Source organism: Sebastes fasciatus, chromosome 14 (assembly GCF_043250625.1).
Source record: "Sebastes fasciatus isolate fSebFas1 chromosome 14, fSebFas1.pri, whole genome shotgun sequence".
Classification (NCBI taxonomy): Eukaryota; Metazoa; Chordata; class Actinopteri; order Perciformes; family Sebastidae; genus Sebastes; species Sebastes fasciatus.
The window spans coordinates 13,722,872-13,745,324 of NC_133808.1; the positions used below are offsets into that span (position 1 = coordinate 13,722,872).

General features: G+C 42.8%; 1 protein-coding gene and 1 long non-coding RNA gene across 6 annotated transcripts in view; one reads left to right on the plus strand and one right to left on the minus strand.

Moving 5' to 3' along the window:
* myo16 (myosin XVI) overlaps positions 1-22,453 on the minus strand; it is a 120,301-nt gene that overhangs the window by 58,715 nt on the left and 39,133 nt on the right. For all 5 annotated transcript variants that reach the window (XR_012597127.1, XM_074659056.1, XM_074659055.1 and 2 more), the window contains 9 exons: positions 20,949-21,019; positions 19,722-19,865; positions 12,752-12,860; positions 10,447-10,571; positions 10,147-10,272; positions 6,206-6,281; positions 3,031-3,181; positions 2,709-2,859; positions 1,925-2,035 (listed from right to left, as the gene is read on the minus strand). Coding sequence is in view for 4 of the 5 variants with exons in the window: in XM_074659056.1 (XP_074515157.1) it covers positions 1,925-2,035; positions 2,709-2,859; positions 3,031-3,181; positions 6,206-6,281; positions 10,147-10,272; positions 10,447-10,571; positions 12,752-12,860; positions 19,722-19,865; positions 20,949-21,019 (1,064 nt within the window). In the remaining variant the exon portion in view is untranslated. The remainder of the gene's footprint in view (positions 1-1,924; positions 2,036-2,708; positions 2,860-3,030; positions 3,182-6,205; positions 6,282-10,146; positions 10,273-10,446; positions 10,572-12,751; positions 12,861-19,721; positions 19,866-20,948; positions 21,020-22,453) is intronic.
* LOC141782535 (uncharacterized) lies at positions 10,479-21,086 on the plus strand. The gene is made up of 4 exons (XR_012597128.1): positions 10,479-10,602; positions 19,394-19,542; positions 19,725-19,883; positions 20,952-21,086. It is a non-coding gene; the product is annotated as an uncharacterized LOC141782535 (long non-coding RNA).

Below are 22,453 nucleotides of genomic sequence, written 5' to 3' on the forward strand. Positions count from 1 at the left end.
CTATTTCCATAAGAATATGGTAATGTCATGGCAGAGAAAGGTCAAGAAGGGACCTCCGACGATAACCTCAGTAATGACCTTTCTCCGATAAAAGAAAAAAAAAAACAATTCTGTCCTCCCACGCAGTGTATACACAAACCCTGAGGCCATTTAGATAAAAAATAACCAATCCCTGACCCTTTCCACTAAACTGCTAACCCTCTGTTTCTCACAAAGAGTCCCGGAGGCAGTGTGGAAGCTAACGCTCTGTCCCCTTGGGAGAGCGCAGACGTTGCTAACATTCTGTAACACGCTGCTCTGTCCTTAGGCCCTCGCTCAAGGTTAATGACTTGAACAAATTCCCACTGCTTGTGGACACGGAACAAAATTCACACTTGAAGTTTTGCTTTTTTTAACTGAGTGAAACTTGTCTGCACCACTTCCACACTAACTGATAAAGGGCTGGATTATTGACTCGCATGTCACAAGATTAAATATCAGTGTCTTCTGTCATTGCCTCCCTCCGGTTCCTTGCCGCTCTCCTCGGGGGGGTTAACGGTGCACTGGTCCTTCTATCCTGGCAGAAGGCAGCGGACCACTCATCAAAGCCCCATCTCTGACCACCCTGCTGGGAACATATGGAGCATTCAGCGCCTTTGTCCTCCCCCTCTTTCTGTCCTTCATCATCACATCTCTGCTTTGTTCACCTTTCTTGAAATGCCCTCTATTATGTACATAAGGTCATACCTTAAGTATAGAAACAAGAAGGTGAAGAAGGGCAGAAATGCAAAGAAATGAATTTATTTGGTAACATGAAAAGTGTAATCTTCTCGTTTCTAAGCTTTGAGATAAGATGAATACAATGTTGAAAACTTTATCTTTACATGTAAGGCCATTGTTTGCAATATCGTTGTTACAAACAGAATGGAGCTTGACTGTAACGCGTGCGACTCCATGACGAACGCAATCAGATCAGGCGTGCTCCTATGCCCCTCATGATAGCTGCACTTTGCCCTTTCTTCTCACCTTTTCTTCTTCCAAATTGGACTGTACCTCAAATCCAGCCCTCATTATTCTGAATTCTAATCATTTCTCTTTTCTTCATCCACCGCTCTGCTGCCTTTCATTGTCATCCCCTTGTCTGTTGTCCCCTGCTGTGGCTAACCCGTACTGTCTGTCGCCCATCTGGTTTTCTATAATAACAGACAATTACTGCCTCTACAGAGAAGAGAGTGCACCGGATAGCTCCACATTGATCTGGCTCCAGTCTTTATAGAGCTCGGTCCCCATGGAGAAGTATGGGCCAGACTACAGTTTTGACGGAAGGGAGCAAATGACAGGAACATAAAATTCACCAATTGTTGGAGATGAAGGCATTTTACTCCTGAATAGAGTTATGGATTTATCTTTCCAATCAATCTAAATGGTATTGATTTTGCAATTGTCACCAGTGTAAGTATGTGTGCGTATGTTCGAATTAGGCACCACTCGCTCTTACACAAGTCAGCAGGCCGAAACCGAGAGGAGAAGGGATTCAGCTCATGAACACAAAAGGGTGATTGCTGTGATGGGTGTCATTTGGTGTAAAAGTGGTCGGGTGTCAGGTATCAGAAATATAAATATTATCTGCATAACAGCCTTCAGGAGAGGAGGTACAGTATTTGTGCTGCACTGTTTTAACACTACATGTACATATGCTGGAGGGCAACTCACTGCAGTGCTCATGATGGGTATAAAGAACGTGTGATGTGATCCAAATATCCCAGACCGTAAACAACACAACACAACGCTCCGCTACAAATAAACAACTGTATTGGCCCAGTTATGCCCGGGAGTGTGTGCGTGTGTGTGTTTGTATTTCTCTCTGTAGAGTGTGTACTTTAATGCATATTTAATATTGAGTGGGACTTCCGTGTTTAGTGGCACAAGTACAGTGGAGTCTTACGTAGATTTGGTCGTTGCCAAAGCGCTTCTGCATCTCGTAGAGCAGGCTGCTGTCGGTCAGCTCACTGAGGGACGCCAGGTCATCATTGGGAGCTGGAGGCATCAGCTTGACCTGAGGAAAGCGCAAGGTGAGAGTTAAAACCAAGATCTGCAGCGTGAGGCAGAGTATTTTACATGATACATGTAAAGTCTGGGGCAGTGGTCTCACAGATATTGCAGCACCAATTAAACTCTTCACCAATGGATTTCTTCTATTAGCCAACCGTACATGTGAGAGGATCTACAATTCTGTTGGCTCTCAAATGCACATTACTGGAGAGATCTACAGCACATATTGCTTAACTAGTACATACTACATACTACTTCTCAATCATCATTGCTGAATTCAAACTCAATGACTCCAAGTTGTAACAGTTTTCATGTTTTGATTTCTTTTTTTCAGATTCCCTGCCTCTTTGTCTGTTCAGAGGCACCAAAGTAATTACGTAGTGTGTGATGTTCAAGATAAAAAGCGAGCCTGATAAAGCAGCCGTGAAATGCAATGCCTGAAATTCACAAAAAAAACTAGTTTAATTTAAAATAGATAAAAACTTCAAAATGTCAGATTTGAAGTTGGTCCAGAGCTGAGTTTCGTTGGTGTGTGGCAAACCTCGTCTTCATTTATAAAAACAAGTAACAAATGGAATATATGAAATTGTTCTTTTTGTGGACATTTGGGGTTGTCTATGTTCTAACTGCCTTACAGTCTTTTTTTATAGTGTGGGAGTTGTAAGACTGCAAGATACCTGCTCCAGTTTGTTGGCTCCAGAGCTAAAGGGGCCATCTAGGCCATTGTCCTGTGAGGAGTGTCGGCTCAGTGCTCCACCTGCGTCTCTAAACATGGCACACTTCTCCAGCAGACTGTCCCGCTTAGAGATAGAGAGACCCAGAGGGTTCCTGTGTGATAGGTGGACAGGCAAGGAGTTGGAAAAGACACAGTAGAAGGAGGGACAGGAAGCAGATTTGGAGCAAAGGACGAGAGAAAAATGGGTGAGAAAAAAAAAGAGGATTTACAATCTATGTAGTAACCATAAGACAACAATTTTGCCCACGAAACTGTTAACCCACAAGTTCTTGACAGGAGTGTTGAGGTCGTGTGAACCGCCATCATAGCGTTGGTCAGCGGCAGGTAGAGGAGCGGAGGGGTCCTTTAGTCTCTGCAGCCAGCTCTCCTCTGCGTTCAGCAGCATGTCAGCTATGGGCTCTGACGCGGAAAGGTCTGGTGACATGACACACAAGACAAGTTCAATTTGATATAGATGAAAACTTCAAAATGTCATATTTATAATTTTATCTCACCATTCTGTGCCACTGGTGAAAAGACATAATATATTGGTAATATTGTCAGCTAAAGACCATAATACTGCAGAATGTGAACCCCACTATGGATCAATCCAACTGTGCTTAAGAGGACGGGGGAGATAAGATCCCCCCCGCCCTCCCGTCTGTAATGAGGTCTAACGGGGCACGAGGGAGTGGAATGGCTTCATCCTGTCTTTTTATTTCTGTGTGACTGACAACCCCCTAGACTCCTATCTCTTGCTTTGGCTTTCTTTCGTCATGTGGCTGCTGAGGGAGGGGCTGTGGGGCTCCGAGTGAGAAAGAGGGGGATTGTCTCAGTCTCTGAGGGCTTGTCTCACATCTTTTCTGAGCCTACATGCTGGAAGGGGCTATTGATTAAGGCCGGAGCGAGGCAGTCAGAGGTGCGATGAAGCCATGGGAGTAAATGGTTAGAGGCAGCTGTGATATTCTATCCCACAATGGAGATGTTAGAAGCCCATAGCCCCCTCCATATGACACATTTCATCACTATCTCTCACATTTACAATGACTACATTACATTCACCTTTAGACTGGTTCAACGAATGGTTTTATAGCAGTTTTTTTTCGGTTTTGCGATGCGGGGAGTTCCAGCCCTGCTGTGTGTGTGTGTGTGTGTGTGTGTGTGTGTGGGAGGGGAATTTGCAAGATTGTTCAGCTCATCAGCACATAATTATGGCTTTCACTCCAACATTAATATTATTGAAAGTAATACAAATATGTAAATGAACAATATTACACCCAGAAAGGGACTGAACATTCCATGAGAAAAAAGAAGAGATGTCTTTTCTTGTAAACAAACACAGTTACGTTTACAGCCAGCGTATCTTTGAGACTTTACAAATGTGCTGAATGCCTTTCCATTTTAGAAACATCTTCAACTGTCGATCAATGGTATAGCGTGAAACCAAGCAACATCAGCCCCGACATGGCTAATCTTTGGAGGCAAAGGCCAGTTTCATTTACCATCACATTGCTGTATTTGACACACATGCCTGACTAGCAACTGATGAGATGTTTCCAGTCTGTTTGAGGTGTTCATTTGTTTATCTTCTTCTTCATATATTACGGCCTGCAATTACAATAAGTTGCATTACCGCCCCCTCTGCAGCTGGCGGGAACATGTGCCTTTCCGTACATCCTCGTGTGCAGAACCATGATTAGAGCTGAGACACGACTTATCGGCCTACACTAAACATTAAGCTCCTATAACAGCCTACATGTCATGTCTCAGATTTTACTTGTAGGACTCACGTTTTAGTGTCTTTGATCGTCATCTGTGATATGAAAACATTTGTTTACCGAGCAGTGAATGAAATAAAAAGTGTGTTATTCATATTTCAGTCATATAATCCTAACACACCATGGAGCGTCTCACCTGCCTGCCTGGCTCCTGACAGCTCTGTCAGTCAAACTGAAGATTACACTGGACGGTTGTAGCTAGGAATGTCACGATACCAGAACTTTAGTCAATAGCTATACCAGTGAAATTCTCGCTACCAATTTGATACCAAAAAGAAAAAGTAAAACAATAAATCCCATGTACTTCAGCATAGACTCCTTTATTACCCGTTTGCATACTGTTTTTTTGTCAGGAAGTTAAACAGGTCATAATTCCCTCTCGATTATCTATTTTATATTGCTGTGAAAACAACTTTTTTTTTTCAAGTTTCTCATTTTACAAGATTACATTTGAACGCATCATGATAACGTTAGAATTTACTTCTGCCCAATACTCCTTTTTACTGAATAGAGCCTGAATGCATTATGTAAATCAATGGCACCTCTTGTGTTGAAATCAGCAGGAGGAGAGCTAATTAACGTTAGCTGTTAGCAGCCGGTTTGCAGCACAGTCCTGCACGGAGTTAACAGCTAACGTCAACTCGTCTTTCAACACTGATTTGTTGCTCACAATGCAGCGTTATCAGGGAAAAAATAGGATGCGTCCCCTGGACGGGTTGATAGTAGGTTTACTGTGTCGCAAACACATTTTCTATCATCCCCGGGACGACGGGACACGTTAGTCTCGAGCACAGACGGAGTACCGTCACGTTTTCAGTATTTTGGCATCGATCTGCTAGCGAAGGTTCGGTTCTTGTGACATCACTAGTTGCAGCCTGTCTTAGCATTCCGCAACATTCTGCCACGAAGCTGAGAGCGTTGCATCAGGCCACCTTCTCTCTCTCTCTCTCTCTCTCTCTCTCTCTCTTTATATATATATATACATATATATATATACATACAGCACCACTAGTGGTCAAAAGTATTACAGGGTATCTTTAATGCAAATTTAATTTAGGAGGGTAGGATTTAAAGGGGATCTATAATTACGATATCACCATAAGACTGGGCATCATTTTTCAGATGGTAGCTGTATCAACCTGCTGTTTGCAACTCATTATTTAAATCATTAATCATCAGTCAAATATATCCTGAACTGTAGGGGCCACCAGTCATGGATTCAGCTCTCCTCTGTTTATCTTGTAAGCTTCCATTATTAAAAAAACAATACATGCCCCTTGATATAATGATATTATACGTTTATGCCCATTAGCAAATTAATCACACAAGCCTCTGCTGATTACTGCTAACACCCAATTTTAATCAGTGCATGTGTGTACGGGCATGAGTAAGGTGTTAATGTGTTCTTTCATTAATAAATGAGTTCTCTCTTGCAGATACACTCAGATGTGCTCAGCAGAGACTGATTATGACGGAGCCTCATTCACTGTGTACACTGCGTCAGTGTGTGTGAGCATGTGTTTTATATCATCACAGTGATTATTAATTCATTTGCAGCTGAATAAAGTCAGAATCCATTTCTCCGCTTCTTTGCTTCATTAAGTCGTGATTGCTAAAACACGTTTTGCCCATTCCAGCCGCAATATCTGTGTATGTTTGTGTGAATGCCTAAATACGTTACCTGAGGGCTTGTCTTGGTTGCAGTTCAGCAGAGTCGGGTTTGCTCTGTGCCTCAGGAGCTGGCTAACGATGCTTGTCTGTAAGAGACGGGAGAAACACCCACATCCATTTTCATTAGATCCTAGAAAAAAAATCAAACATTTCTAGGGCACTGTTAACTGCATCTACTTTCAAACTGTCAGCGCGGGAACAAAAAAGCAGATTTTTGATCAGGTCATAGGAGATACGTCGGTTATTCACACATGTATTGCTACAGTGCAGATGTATACATGTAAATGTAGGATATACTGTGACACAGACCTAGAATGTAAACACTGAGCAGATAATACAAACGGTGTATGTCACATATGACAGGTCTGTGACAGTGTTGCCCCTGACTGAGGTGATCCTTTAATAATGAGCGGATCTTCCATCACATGTCACAGTGGCAGAACCCCATAGGGGTCGACCCTCATTTCTGCACACAGTGACAAGTGATGGCTGTCACCTCTGTCCTCTATTGTTCTGTCTAGGTTTTTGAGTCAGACTTCCTTCCCATCTCATTACTCCTTCATCTTCGACATCTTCTTTTTGCATTCTCTCTGTCACCAGCCCTCTTTGACTCTGTAGAGTATCAGTGTGTGCACAATCCAAGAGGTGTGATGCACTATGTGATCTGTGAATACTGATTTGTGATTAGTGTACGCAATGTGTTGAAGTATCTGAGCTCACTGTGACTCAATTTATTGATAATAGATAAGAACCGTTTCATTATTTCTTGGTAATGTAGGAAAGATGGCATGACCCAGAAACAGTCTCACCAGCTCAATAAATACTAAAGCGCCGTTGATGAAACGAAAATGAGACGAGTGTGGCTGATAATTAAACACAAGGACCTACTAAACCAGAGAAAATTCTGGGAAAACATTCTAGGAAAATAACAAACCCAACACATCCCCTTCTATAGGGTTCTATAGTTCACTACGCAGCCTAGTTACCAGAATAAAACACTGGGATTGTACGTTTCTGCAAACCACGGACACGTTGAATCTCATTTAGAACCATTTCTACATTCGTGTATATCAACGTTATAGTGTTTTAGCCGCTCATGGCGCTTTTAGCGTTTCAAAACTGCATTCTCAATTAAGTTTAGGTTTAGGCAACACAACTACTTGGTTATGTTCAGTAAAAGATCATGTTTTGGGTTAAAATAAGTATGTTACTTTTGGTTCCACGAGGGACACGGACCGGCCTCCTGGGCGAAAGTCTTCTGTTTTACCCAACCATCCACCCCGCCCTCTTCCCTATGTGGACTTTGATTAGAAATTTATTTGCGATACGTCAAAAACAAATGTAATCCGGGAGAAAATATGCTCCATCGAAATGTAATTGACAATGCAGTTTCGTAATATGGGAACTTAATTTTTAGGCTGCAATGCAACAAGCACTGTTTAAAGTCTATCTATTGAAGTTGTATATCAGGACACCTTAAACATATTTCTACTTTTTTGCAGTAAGCTTGTGCATAGAGTATATTAAACAGCAAGAAACCATATCATTATGCTTGAGCTAAGTAAAAATACAAATTATTGTTACTGATTCTCAGCAGTTTACTGCCATCAAAAAGGCTTCCCAGACGCTTCAGTAAAATCAAGTATAAAAACAGTAAAGGGGCACTCCTGTGGAAAAACAAACACTTGTGTGATGTCTTTCTGTGGCTCTGGAGGAGTGTTCCAAAGTAGCAGTGACTTCTTTGTGCTATAGCGGAGTAAGAGACATCGTCTGCAGTACGGAAGAGAGAGTGACTCAGCACATTTAGCAGACTGGCTCTGACAGCTGTTCAGCTATGAGTCTATAGCATCTCTACTGCCCACAAACCCCGTCAGCTGCACTCACACCCTATAAATACAGACAACACGTCAGTGGCACCACAAGATCTCTTCAGTGGGTCAGGGGGATCAGGAAAAGGTCATTAGATTGGGATCAGCGGGGACAGAGCAACCTCGTAGCTGATGTAGATTCAGATAGACAGGACAGTTTTTGGTAAGGGCTCAAATGTTCTTTTAATAATATTTGTCAGACCTGAAAATTAATCTTTAGAATGACATTGAAAGGATTCAGGTGGCTGCTGTATTGCCACGACTTTCACGTGTACCTTCATTATAAAACTGAACAAATGAATCAAATCCCATTAGGGCTGTATTTTAACATCCTGTCATTTCGGTTTGAAAATCCACACACAAAACTATTTTAAATTCTTCCCTCAAGAGAACACATCTTGAAAAGCTTAGACTCAAACCAAGGACGCCAAGAGCCAGGGTCGAACTTATCACAAGACCGAGAGAGAGAAGCTTAATTAGCTGCAGTAATAGGGTCATGTATCTTCTTAAAGGGTCAGTGTAGTACGTATGCCACACTGCAGAAAGGGGTCTTTAGGTTTAAAGTACCAACTAGTGCTGCAGTTTCCAGCAAGTGTTTCCAGGCAACAGTTTGCCTCATATCAGCAAAACCTCCTTAGTGGGACTAGTGATTTTATTGGCTGGATACATACAGACATCTTGAACCTATAATATCCTACATGACTGACGTGTCACTGTCAGTATATAAGGGAATGGTGACAGGAAGTGACTGCTGAGAGGACTCAGGGAGTAGTTGGTATGCAGGAGGCAAAGCACTGGCACCAGTAAAGAGCCGATGGCTGAGGTGATTTAGCACTGCAAGGGAAACTAATCGATTCTCCAATCCTCTGGACTGCCACTCTCAAGTCAGATGCACTTACATATCGTACACACACACACACACACACACACACACACGCACACACACACACACACACACACACACACACACACACACACACACACACACACACACAGAGTAATTGCTTATGCAGAAAGTCTTAAAAACAAAGAGACACAGGGAGGTTATTATTCCATTTAGAAGATCGCTATCTGAAGGATTTGTACATTTAGATCTACTGATTAACCCTTTCAAAACAGACGGAGATTGTTGTTTGCATGATTCTGTTTAAATCAATCTTATTTAGTAAAAAATGTTAGTATTTTTTTTTGTTTTGATTTTTGTATTTTTTTTAATTTATGAAACAATTTCCATACTTGTATCAATTATTATGGTTTATTGACTTACATAACATTTTAGATCAGATTGTACAGATTTTAGGGATATGAAGTATTTGAAGATACGCCAAGAAATGACATCACAATAAGCAAAAATACCAATGTAGGCACTGGCGGACCATTTCTATTGCAGAGTTCAAATGATTAATGGTCGTTAATTAAAATAAAATCTAGATGAAGGAATCTTGTGAGAGGAAAGAAAGACAACAAAGGCAACCAATCTTTATGAATGAAACAGAGGAAGGCTGCGAGGTAACAGAGAGGAAGCAATCATTTTAAAAACACTCTAGTGGGGTAAAAAACACGGCTTCAGGCTAGATGAACCAAAGAAGTATAGAGAGCGACTCTAAATATCAAATGAATATTTTTTCTTTGTCAGCAGCCCAAGCACACAGCCCAGAAATGTAATTAAATATCCAGTTGGGTCAGCAAGATGCGAACGTGATCACTTCCCTTCCTTCATAGTTGGATCCCTCCCAAACCAGCAGATCTCATCGCTCCCACAGCTCCCCTCCGCCCCATCTGGGAATCAATCTCTTCTCCTCTAAGAGAGACCATTAAACTGCTAATCTAAAATGCTGTAACAAATGCATGTGCATGTGCCAGCAATTCAACTGTTTCTAATCAATAGGCCCAAAAAGAGGAGTGTGTGCAGGGTAACTGGAGGCAACTTCCTCTGAGGAACAATCCATCCATCAATAATTTCCTCGTTATTTCATTCATTCAATTAATGACTACGATCACATCGGATCAATGCGGCTAGATGAGTGGAAATTAGAGGACTTCATTAATGTCAACAACATTTTGTTGAGCAGCTGTGAGTTACCTGTCCGTATTTAGCAGCCAGGTGCAGAGGGGTCCAGAAGTTGTTGTCAGCAGGATGAGGGTCTGCCCCTTTCTCCAACAGCACACACACCACCTCTCTATAACCACTGGCACATGCTATGTGGAGCTGCAGAGAGAGAGAGAGAGAGAGAGAGAGAGAGAGAGAGAGAGAGAGAGAGAGAGAGAGAGGAGAAGCTAAAGTATCTCATAAAAACTGAGTTGAAGAAAGAGAACAAACCACGACAAGGGGACGAGAGAGAGGTCAACTCACACACACTAACACGCATGTGACCTTACTTACCAGAGTGACCCCGTCATCATTGGGCTGGTTGAGGCTTCTCCCTGTGGCTACAAGCTGTCTAACGTCAGACAGCATCGTGCTGGGTCTCTGTGTCTTCATGGCGTGCAAGGATGACACATCCACACCTAAAGACACGATTGAAACACATGCGTTACGGTAAGTCTTACATTGCCATCCTTAAAAGGAATAGTTTTGGGAAATACTAATATTTACTTTCTTGCCGAGAATTAGATGAGAACATCGATAGCACTCTCATATCTGTGCGTAAAAAATAAAGCGGGAGTCTGATGAAAAAAACCTAGCTTGGCTTTGTCCAACGGAAATCTGTGTAAAAAGGATAACTTGCGGTTTTACGGGGCGTTAACCTGCTGGACTATTTCTTGGCCGGGAGCAGTGACTTCTTGATATCAATCGTCTTATCTAACTGTCAGCAAGAAAGCAAAAAATGCATATTTCCCCAAATGTCAAACTATTCCTTTAAACCTCACATCCAAGATTCAACAAAACTAGTTTCTTTACTGACTTTTGCAATATGTAGGGATGAGTTACATTTAAGTACAGGGCTCTGACGTGTTTTGCATTTTAAAAAATTCCTCAGTTTTTGCAGAACTAAATTTCTCAACAGGATTTGGTTTGAGTTCAGCATGGTGTTCTCTGATAAGTGGTTGCACAGTGACAGCGCTGAATTACAACACAACTGCAGCCGACAATTTTAGGGAGGATGCTGGCTGTGTTTACAGCACTGACAGTGAAAATACCCACAAACTGACACTACACAGGAAACCTCATGCTAGAGCCAAAGCCTGGCAGATCAAGTGATGGCCAAAAGTGATCTTGATGTTGATGACACTTCAATAAAAAAAAATATCAGAAGGTCAAAGCCACTGTAGCTCATCTCCTGGGCCGACACAGACAAACAGAGGTCTACAAGGGCATCTTCCCATAACTATGAAGATCAATGCACTGCTCAATAATCACATACACACAGTGGAGCTTACTCTGGTTGCTGTAATAGCGAGGATTGATTACCAATCAATCTATATTTCACTCGGATAAGCTCCAGGGCACTGACTAATGGGACCTTTCCAAGGAGACTGGTTGGATTAGCTAATCAATAAGTTTGTCTTTGCAAATAAATGAGAGTCACAGGATGTGTAGCTTTCTGAGACACGCTCATAGCAGAGAGAATTCTTATTCTCCACAGTGCCAATACTTGGAGGAGTGACTCGGCTACGACAACGAGAAGAAAAACTGAATTTCTACTTCTCCCCGTCGTAGAGACACATGGACAGTCTGTCTGTCCTTTTTCCCACAAACACACAAACTTGATGGGGATAGAGAGTGTACAGCCAAGTTGCTATAGCAACAGAGGCAGAGTGAGCTTGTGTGAGTATGAGTGTGTTTCATGGCGGCAAAGCCCAGCGTGATTGGGGGGTGAGGGGGTATCAGGGGAGCTGGAGGTAGGCAGGAGGGAGACATCACCATGGGGGGGCTGGCAGAAAAAAGCAGAGAAAAGTCTAAAAAAATTCAGTGGCTGGGGAGTCAGAGAGTGAGTCTGTGTGTGTGTGTGTGTGTGTGTGTGTGTGTGTGTGTAGGGTGGTCTGAGCTTTGATGAGTTAGCTGTCTACAGTCAGAAGCTTGCATTTGTCATGTGAACTCGTGGCCAATGGCAGATGGACGAGGGAAGACCCTCCATCATTGTCTGTATCTGCTTCTGTCTAGCGTTGTCAGCACGATTCCTGCTCCCCTTTCTCTGCGTGTCTCTGTATTTCTCTGGCACTTTTCCCTCCCTCTCCCTCTGTCACTCCACGTCTGTGCCTCCACCACGTTCGCCTCCAACTCTCCTGTGCCTTTATCTCTGTTATTCGTAGCTCCTGTGTTGACCTTCTCCTTTCTCTGTGGGAGACAAGTGCCCCAATCGCAATCCACTATCATTAGGCCTGTGGGTGCACTTCACCTTCACACTCACACACTCACACACACACACACACACACACACACACACACACACACACACACACACACACACACACACCTCCTGTTTAACTGCCGGTATGACATATTAACCATTCACATTATACCTATAACTCCTAAATGAGGGAAATTAAATATTTACTTTCCCTCACTAGGCTTAGTTTTTCTCTTTCTGAAAGGGTTGCGATAACATAAATGAGCCAGCATATTTCACCGGATCAAACTGTTAATGGAGCTCATGTTGAAATGAAAATGTGAAATGTTAATGTTACCTCTCTGTTTTTCTCTCACCGCGCAACGCAAAACAAATGAGAGGTGCGCAGAGCTTTACCATTTTCCTCCAGGTGTTTTCGGAGGATGTAGCTGGTCTCCGTTCCCTCGGCGGCATAGTCCAGAGGAATGTTTCCGTTGACATCCTGCAGCAGAACGTTCACCCCGGCCTTCCACAGAGAGGACACAAACAAACTGAGTTTTTAGCCGGGGTCCATTCATCAGACTTGAAATCGATGATAAATTGGGCACAATTATCTCGGCTTCCCAGAGGCGTATACCTGAGCAGAACCATGGAGACATTAACAGACAATACAGTGAATTAAAGAACTCATTAAATAACTGCCTGGGGGGTGAGGGGCGTTGGTTACCGTTACCTGGGTTCATCGGGGTGAGCGCGTGCGTGCGTGTGACAAGATTAATGTGTGTTTACTCAACAAGGACCCTCTTCTGTTATAGCAGGAGATAACATGGGAGGCCTTCCCTTGGGCTCCTTTAATGACTGTTAACTCTTGACCGCACAGTCGTCGGTCACAATATGGTTATGATTAATCGCTTCTCATTGGAGGAACTCTACTGTACTCGTTATTTGTAAAAAATGTTGCAACGCTTTACCAGTAGAGCAGAAATGTGTACAAGCCATGCAAAATGTACTCATGTGGCCTTTCCTTCTGTCCTTTTCATTTTTTATCATCCCCTCTGGGGTTAGGTACTAAAAGTAACACACATCTTTTCAAGAGGCAATTGTCAGCGTCCAGCCATAAATCACTTCCTGTTGTTTGACTTAACCATAAAAGACAAGCCGGTGTAACGATCGTAGCTGGACCAGGTCTGATAACAGGGACAGGGGGACTCTAAGTGAGGATCCTTATTGAATATTTACAGCTAATAGAATTCTAACGACCGAGTTGCAGTGCGGCGAAGAGATTTATGACTTGGTCCTTAGGTAGACAGAGAGGGACGGGGTGGGGAAAGGGAAAAAAAGGGAGGAAGAGGGCCGAAAATGCGAGGAGGGAGCCAGCTGACACAAGAGCTGTTAACCTTAGTGCGCCGAAAAAACCCACAAGGACATTGAGCCTGAAATCCTCAGTGCAACCTTGCAATTCTTAATTGATTTATAAAACCAGACAAAAGTTGTTTTATTTTCAATTACGAAAAATGTTTTGCAGATATTCAGACAGAACGCTTTTCATCCAAGAAATGCAGAGCAATTCCACTGCGATAAAGGCAGCACAATGCTGTCAATTCCACTTATCAGAGGATGTGTTCTGGTGAGCGTCGCGGTTTCATTGTGCACCCATTTGTGTCGTCTAGTGGGAGCTGTTTTTCGCTCGCTTATGAGGGTTAGTTAGGGGTTAACAAAGGGAATTAATTAACATTAAAAACTATCAGCTGCTGCTTGACTATTCATGAGAAAACAAGAAACCTTATCGCAACGTGAAGTGCAGCTTGAAGAGCAAGAGATGAGATGAGTGAGTCAGAGAGAGTGCATATTATTATGCCCCCTCCACCCACCCATATATCAATAAACACACACACACACCCCAGACCACACACACACACACACACACACACAGTCCATCCCCCATCCCTCCCTTACCTTCTAATGTCAAAATAGGACTCCTCCATCTATATTCCTTAGATTTGTGCTTCGCCCCCAAACGGTAATCAACCTCCTCATAAACCTGACAGCTCCACTCAGGGTGCCTCTGTTAACATGTGGGAGTGTGTTATTGTGCGTGGGTGTGTGTGAGTGTGTGTGCTGCATAGTGGGTAGTCTAGGAGTGTGCTAGACCAGACAATTCACTTCAAGGTCCAGTAAAAGTCAATAGGGGTCTGGCTGGATGAAGTTATCAGCTGACAGACAGATGTATCTTGCTCTGTCTGTCAGGAGGCCGCCTTCCCTCGCAGCTGGACAAAACACAGCCGGACCAACCTTGAAATGTACGAGGTGCTTTGAGAATTGTTCTGGAAAAATGTGAAATAAAAATATAGTCACATTTTAGGACATAATAATTGGTCCTTTAAAACAATCACAAGCCAGTAAGCAACATAACAAGGTGTACTGTGAAAAAAGTGTTCCTGAGCCTAGAAATAATTTATTTGTAGTTCCTTTTATGGCACACAAAAGTCCAAGAGCAGCAGACACAGATGATGGTGAAGGAAGCATGATGTGTGGGCCATTGATCCAGAGACATTAATCATGTGTCTGAGCTCACATGATAAGTGCTGACAGATATGAACGAGACGGCGCTGGCTGGCAGCCACACAGACTGCGAGGGGTTAACAAGTTGACTTCTGACCCCGACACGCTCCCCAGCCACAATATGATGAATCCATCTCTGACGTCTCGGAGATGGAAATCTGTTTATACTACGCTGCCCGTGGTTCATAATGGCAGTTGTTACAAGCAGTGACTGCCACAGAATCAATAACAACTAGCAGATATGCACTGAAAGCTTTCCCTGGGGCAGTCACACTGTCTGTCACAGCCCGGTGGAAATCATCAAAAGCGAAGGGTCCCCATACACTTGTGTTTTTATGCCTCCGCACGGCAACAGTCATGGCCGGAGGCATCATGTTTTCTGGTTGTCAGTCCGTCCGTCCATCCATCCGGACAACCCATTCACATGAACGGGATATCTCAGGAACACCTTTAGGGAATTTTTTCAAATTTGGCATAAATGTCCACTTGGACTCAAGGATGAACTGATTAGATTTTGGTGGTCAAAGGTCTCACAACACACGTTTTTTTGGCCATAATTCAAGAATTCATATGCTAATTATGACAATTTCCCACAAATGTCTTACAGGATATAATGCTGAAGTGATGACAATGATGTAAACTCCCTCGCTTGGGGAAAACTGGTAAAATGGAGCAGGAGATGGACAGGCGGTTTGGTGCGGCGTCTGCAGTTATGTGGGCGCTGTACCGGACCGTTGTGGTGAAAAGGGAGCTGAGCCGGAACGCAAATCTCCCGATTTACCAGTCCATCTACGTTCCAACCCTCACCTAAGGTCATGAGCTTTGGGTAGTGACCGAAAGAATGAGATTGTGGATACTGAAATGAGTTTCCTTCATAGGGTGAGTGGGCTCAGCCTTAGAGATAGGGTGAGGAGCTCAGTCATCCAGAGATGGAGGTTTTTCGGGCATGGCCAACCGGTAACAGGCTCCGGTGTAGACCCAGAACACGCTGGAGAGGCTATATATCTCGTCTGGCCTGGAACGCTTCAGGGTGCCCCAGGAAAAGCTGGAAAACGTTGCCGGGGAGAAGGATGTCTGGAATTCCCTGCTAAGCCTGCTGCCCCCACGGCTTGGCCCCGGATAAGCGGAAGAAAACGGATGGATGGATGGAAGGATGGAAGGATGGATGGATTGATGGATGGAAAGTGCAACTTCACTGGTTGGCGGAATCACACAACTGTGAGGCAGTAATTCTACTTCTTTAAATCTATACTGTTGTGTTTAGAGCTAATTTTTTTTAACTCTTCTATCTAAATTCACATGTAAGGTTTATAATAAACCCAAAATGTCTCTAATAAAATACTAGCATACTCATAATGTACATTCTACTATTTATATTTTCAGAATTTTTGTGGTTTCCCAAAAAATGTAATCCAGTGAAGGAACACTTAAACTTGATTATCAAAGAGTTTTAGCAAAGAAATGTACCAGAATCAATTGAGCAACGGCCTTATTAATCTCAACTGATTGCACACAACATCTGCTCGGCTGTGATCAGCCATGCTGCAGCGTTGTGATGTGTTGTAAACAACACAGGCTGCTGGAAAAACTGTAATCATCACACTTTTTCTGAATCACCACAAACCATTTTTGTTGTTGTTGCACATTAACCATCATGCAGGTACCAATACTAGGATAAGACAACATACTGTTTTGGTAACCACACTAAAACTGAGGACAATTCTTCACTACAACATTAAATATGTACTCATATGTGCAATAAGATCAATAAATAGTGGATTTTATTATACCTAACCAGGAGTTTGTTCATAAAGTCTGCTTCAATTCAAGCAGATTATAGAGCATAGGAACGTGCAACAGTTGCTTGATGACCCACTGTTATGTTTAGAGGAGGGAGGGCTACATTATCTACAGAAAATCCTCCAAAATTCAACTGGTGTGAAGTGCAGCCGGGGGGCTTGCTGTTAACCGTTTGACTTCAAAGGACTCAAAGTTCAGACGTTTTAAATTCATCATTTGCACGCACGGAAAGTGGGTCACTTCTACAACTGTAACCCCGTTGGGTTTTCAACTGTAAGATGAGAAATAACATTTTGGAACAGACCCGGTCTCCCAGGGATCAAATGATTGCAGTGCTACATCTTCCCCGACGTAAGTTTAGAGACTGAAAGCGAGTATCTCACAGAGAACTACGATATGACAGAGAAAAAAAGGAAAGAAGAACAATTTTAAGAAGAAAAAAAATCAGCTGGAGTGCATTGGCGGTCAACAGTTTAAGACAGCAGACTCCTTTTTATGTTCTTCAAGAGTTCATATTTTCAACACTGTGTACTTTCTCTCAAGGAGACACTGGAGCAGAATTAGGGCAAGTCTGCAATTAAGTCTAATCACTTACCACATCTCTTCAGATCAGAGTTTCATAAGAAACCAAATCAGGAAGACATAATTGAGCCACTATAAGAAGTTAGATTTGATAAGTATCTTGTGGGCTGTGGCTTTGAATAGAAGGCCAGCTAAGATGGAACACATGGAGATCAAGAGCCTCCGCATCCTGATGCATGGACCGTATATGAGCCAAGCCTAACTACAATGGACTGTTTTGAAATCTATATGAAAAGGTAGAGAGTTAGATCAAGTTTTGTTTGATAATCAGACTGTTTCCACCAATTGAATATTACACTAACCATGTCATATTTTTGTGGAATCATTCATAAAGACGACACACCCTATAATGTTTTCATTTGCTAAGAGGCAATCCACTGTGCCTCTGAACTGCCAGTTAATCCTGCCAGGGCCTCAATGACCAACATTAACCAGAGCTGGAACAAGGAATAGCTTTAGGAATGTGTGCGAATGAGACAGTGACAGTTTAGAAATGGCTTACTCTCCTCCTGCTGTTTGGAGGCAGGAGATAAGAGAATTAATATTACTGCCAATCCGGACACAGAGCGACCCCCCCCCTCCCCACAAGACAGGCTTGGTAACATCTCTATCAGGAAAAAAACCTTCTCATGAAGGAACTGGAGACAGGAAATCAAGGACAGAGAAGCAGAGGACAAGGGGAGGGGAAACACAGGATGAGATGGAGGAGTAGGACACAATAGATTAGTACATATTAGCAGCACTATTCCTCCCTGTGCCAATCAAAGATAAAGCTGCCAGTCAAGCTCCTCTGGCGAGACCACTGTTCCACTTCTCATTAAAATGTAAACCCGTTATATTCGGAGGGAAAGATCTCCCATTTGCAGCTCTGATAAGGCTGCAGCTTGAGAACAGGGCTGAATGACTGGGCACTGGCAGGGTCTGTAGTGGTGGAGACAGCTGTCAAAATGAATGAATAGAAGAAAAGGGATATTGCATCTCTATCGGAAATATGGCTTGACTGAAGCTATTTTTACCCTTAGACAGGAAGAGCATTGGGCTATCCTGCTGATTATACCAGGAAGAGAAACTCAAGTTCTTATTTCACTCTAAAGAAAAAAAACACTCCGTGCAAATGTGCATCATTTTGGAAATTAATACATTTCAAGGCCCCTATCCGACTTGGCTAGTCTCCTCACAAACACATACTGTCACAGTCACAACGGCATGCATGGGGGCATAATCACACGCACGCAGAAGTATATGCAGTCAAATAAATAAGAACTTAGTATCAAAGGACATTCAAGCTGTGAAAGCTGGAGAAATGTTTTGGTGTTGCTAGAGTAAGCTGGAAAAAATGTTTGAACTTTTCACCGGAATTTCTTAGAAACGTTCTTCCTCTCTCTTTCTTTACCCCCTGATCTCCTCCAACGGGGCTGAGTTCTGTGTAAATGTGACCTCATTTACTAGGAACTGGTAGTGAATGGGAGACATTTGGTTACTGCCTCCCAGGGAGCAGTATTAAAGCTCTCTCTCTCTCTCTCTCTCTCTCTCTCTCTCTCTCTCTCTCTCTCATGGTATTGCATATCATGAACGTATAACTCACTGCATAAATTGCATTTGGCGTATCGATATCACGCCCCGCTCTACACACGAGGCAGCCTGCATGAATCTTAGCTTCGAGGGAAATTAAACGCATGCAAATATGCAAACACTCGACATACACATGAACCAACAGTCACTACAGATCCACTCTGCACATCCTTTGCCTGGCAGCTCTTCAAACATATCCATTCCTCTCAGGGATGTCACTTTCCTGCCCCGCAGACCGGCACAATCACCCAGGACCCAATCAGCAGCAGAACCAGGCTGTTCTGGATTCTATGGAGCTCCAGACTGCAGTTAACCCTCCCTGGGTCTAATCAACACCAGCAGAACAGACCCAGCCCACTGAGTGACAGGGCTGGATGTGCATGCCCTCCCCTGCAGCTGGCCCTGCTCTCTTTATGGGCCTAATCAGTACAACCACAGCTCTTGTCAAGACAGACCCGACAAGCGCTGGTAACATCCTCCACAGAGCAGGCTCTCTCTTTGATATCATGCTAATGCCCAAATTCTGAATATTCTCATTTTCAGCACTTCAGCTGGGTGTGTGAGAGAATGGAAAGTTTCAGACCCTCGGTAATCCAAAACCCCTCATCAATGGAGGACGCTCCACTTGGACGGGAATTCTGGATGACTAATGTGAATACAGCCACTAGTTCAAAGCGGATTCAAAACATGGAGTTAGTATGCCGACCCATTCCAAAACACTAATCTAATTTGTAGCTGACACGCTTAGAATTCCAAGGATCAACAAGAAAATTACTAAATTACAAAATTAGTGTCCATGCATGTGTGTGTGCATTTGTGTCTCCCCTCCCCCAATATGCCGCATGTTCATGTTTGCATGTGTGTTTCTTACCAGCAGCAGCAGCAGCACCACGTCTGCATGGTCACACACACACGCTACATGCAGGGCCGTCCACTGGTCTTCGTCCTGCAGGTTGACATTCAGGCCTCGTTCGATCAGAAGTTCCGCCGCAAACACGTTGTCATGGCGAGCACACTGCAGAATCCAAGCACGGTAGATTTCCTTATTATCAGTTTTCAGAAATGTGTATATTTCCTGAAGCATTGCTAACTATAAACAGTACACATGAGTGGTTCAGTGCATAATAATTAATAGCTATATGTGAAAAATGTATTGCACAGCGATTATAACAATTACATACTTGCTTTGCCCGAGGGGTGAAATGCTAAATGGTGAGAAAGAAATGGAGAACGGTTTTTGCTGCAACATTTTCTTAATGAATCGACATTTTCCAGTTGTGATCAACTGGTGAGAGAAAGACTCAGAATGTAAAGGGGTACTGCAGGTACCAGGGTCTAGATAGGAGTTTAGTCGGGTAGGTGGACTAGCTTCAGTATTTTTAAAAATGAAAAAAACTAAATCTAAATCACCCATACATGTGTGTATACATGGACACATTTGAGAGTTGAGAAAACAAAACTTTTATACAGAGTATTGAAAAAATCAGCACAGATTATATAATTCCTTATTCAAAGGAACATTTTAAAATAAACTAGGTAGAGTTGGCCGATATGAGGATACATGTACACACCAGGGGACAATAAAAATGTGACGGTGTGTAATACAAATAAGTTCCTTGATTTATTAGGTATTTCAGTTACTATTTCACAATATTTATTTATTGATATCTCAATAAAAAAATGTAATTTGCCTTTTTAGAAGGTGTTATCAATATTACCAAATCTTAATGGGAGGTGGTTTTAACTCGCAAATTGCATAAATTGACTAAGATTCGATGTAACTGTAACGTCATGCATTAGAACTGCACCAAATGTACACGTAGATAAAAAAATATTTTGCAGATTTGGATTTTAGAGCATACAGATAAAGTACTACTTGTAATACATTTTCCACCTCTGCGTAGTATGTGTGTGCGAGGGTCTATACTTGTATTAATCGTGCTCTGGGGATAAAAGCCAATGGAATTAGGCTGTTAGAAGTAGGCTTAACTTGGGGCAGTTATGGTTACATTTAGGGTTAAATCCAGGGGCTGAATCTAAGTCAGTATGATGTCTCTTATAAATGTCAAAACCCTGTGTGTGCGTGTGTGTGTCTTACCAGGTGTAGCAAGGATCCCCCAGAAGAATTGGGAGTGTTGGGGTCTGCTCCCTCCTTCAGGAGACGCAACACTGCAACACAACAAACATCCGTATGTCAACAGCTGCTGTATGTGCCAATAGACGGGAAGCTCAGGGCATATAGTGAAGACGCATAAACACTTTAAAACACTAATCTGTGCCTCTCATTATCAAAAACCAATATGAGTCGGTGTCCTCTGACTGTCCTTGATATGTCAGCGTGGCTCAGTGTTAAGGTTGTGTGTGTTTGGTAGCTCCTTGTTCCAGCAGCAAGTCAGGAAGCCTCTGGGTTGCACACAGTCACGTCACAAACTGTAAGCTCCAGTGAGCCGCACAACCCGCTCACACACTGACACAGATCTACTGAAGAACACAACACAAACAACTACAAACAAGTTCACGCAGTCAGCCGCAAACACATGAGCAGACAGTCGTAGGCTAAACAAGGTCGCAGTGATTTTACTATACCACTGATATATTATTTATTCAACATGTACCAAAAATGAATGAGAGCACAACAGGAGCGAGAGAGAAAGAAAGAGAGAGAGAGAGCGAGAGAGAGAGAGAGAGAGAGAGAGAGAGAGAGAGAGAGAGAGAGAGAAAGAGAGAGAGCGTGTGTGTGACAGATAAATAGAGCAGGATGGACAAACGAGAGAGGGCGAGGAGAGAGGGAGGTGGACCACTGTGGTTTGGACATATGTGATTTCACCGACACTGACAGCACTAGATGGATACTGACTAAACCCTGGAAGAGCTTCTACCAGCAAACCAGCCACCACTGTCACGCAATCCTACCACACACACACACACACACACACACAGACATTAACACTGGAAAATGGCTGTGAGCACAGTAACCATGGTAATTCCAGTGGTGATAACTCAAGCTAATGAACCCTGTTGATGACCCCCATGAGGTCATTTCACTTAAAGGGTCATTATGTAGACAGACAGGCTTAAATGGTTTAACTAGAATTACAGCATCGCAGTTGTATGCCTCCGTCAACCAGTCAAGTTGCAGTTCCCATCCATGTTTGTTCAAAATGTCATCACGTCATCATTTTATCCTGTTAGACATTTGTGTGAAATTGACGTAATTACCTTATGAATTATTGACTTATGGTCAAAAACGTGATTTGTGAGGTCACAATGACCTTTGACGACCAAAATCAAATCAGTTCATCCGTGAGTTCAAATGGACATTTGTGCATAAAAACAGTAGATGCTGGTTAATAATCCTGTTCTTATCTGATCATACTAATATTACTAATTAATATGTTGAAGACCATTCGTTCGTTGCCATAACGTACTCTATACAGGGGATAAAAATAATTGCAACACATATATGCAATGCAATGCAATACAACAAAACCAAAATATGGCCTCAAAAACTAACATTAATTTAAATTAACACACAGTTTGTAGTCTCAATAATTACTGAACATGTACCTCTCCATTATGACTCGATAACCTTCATTAATAAGC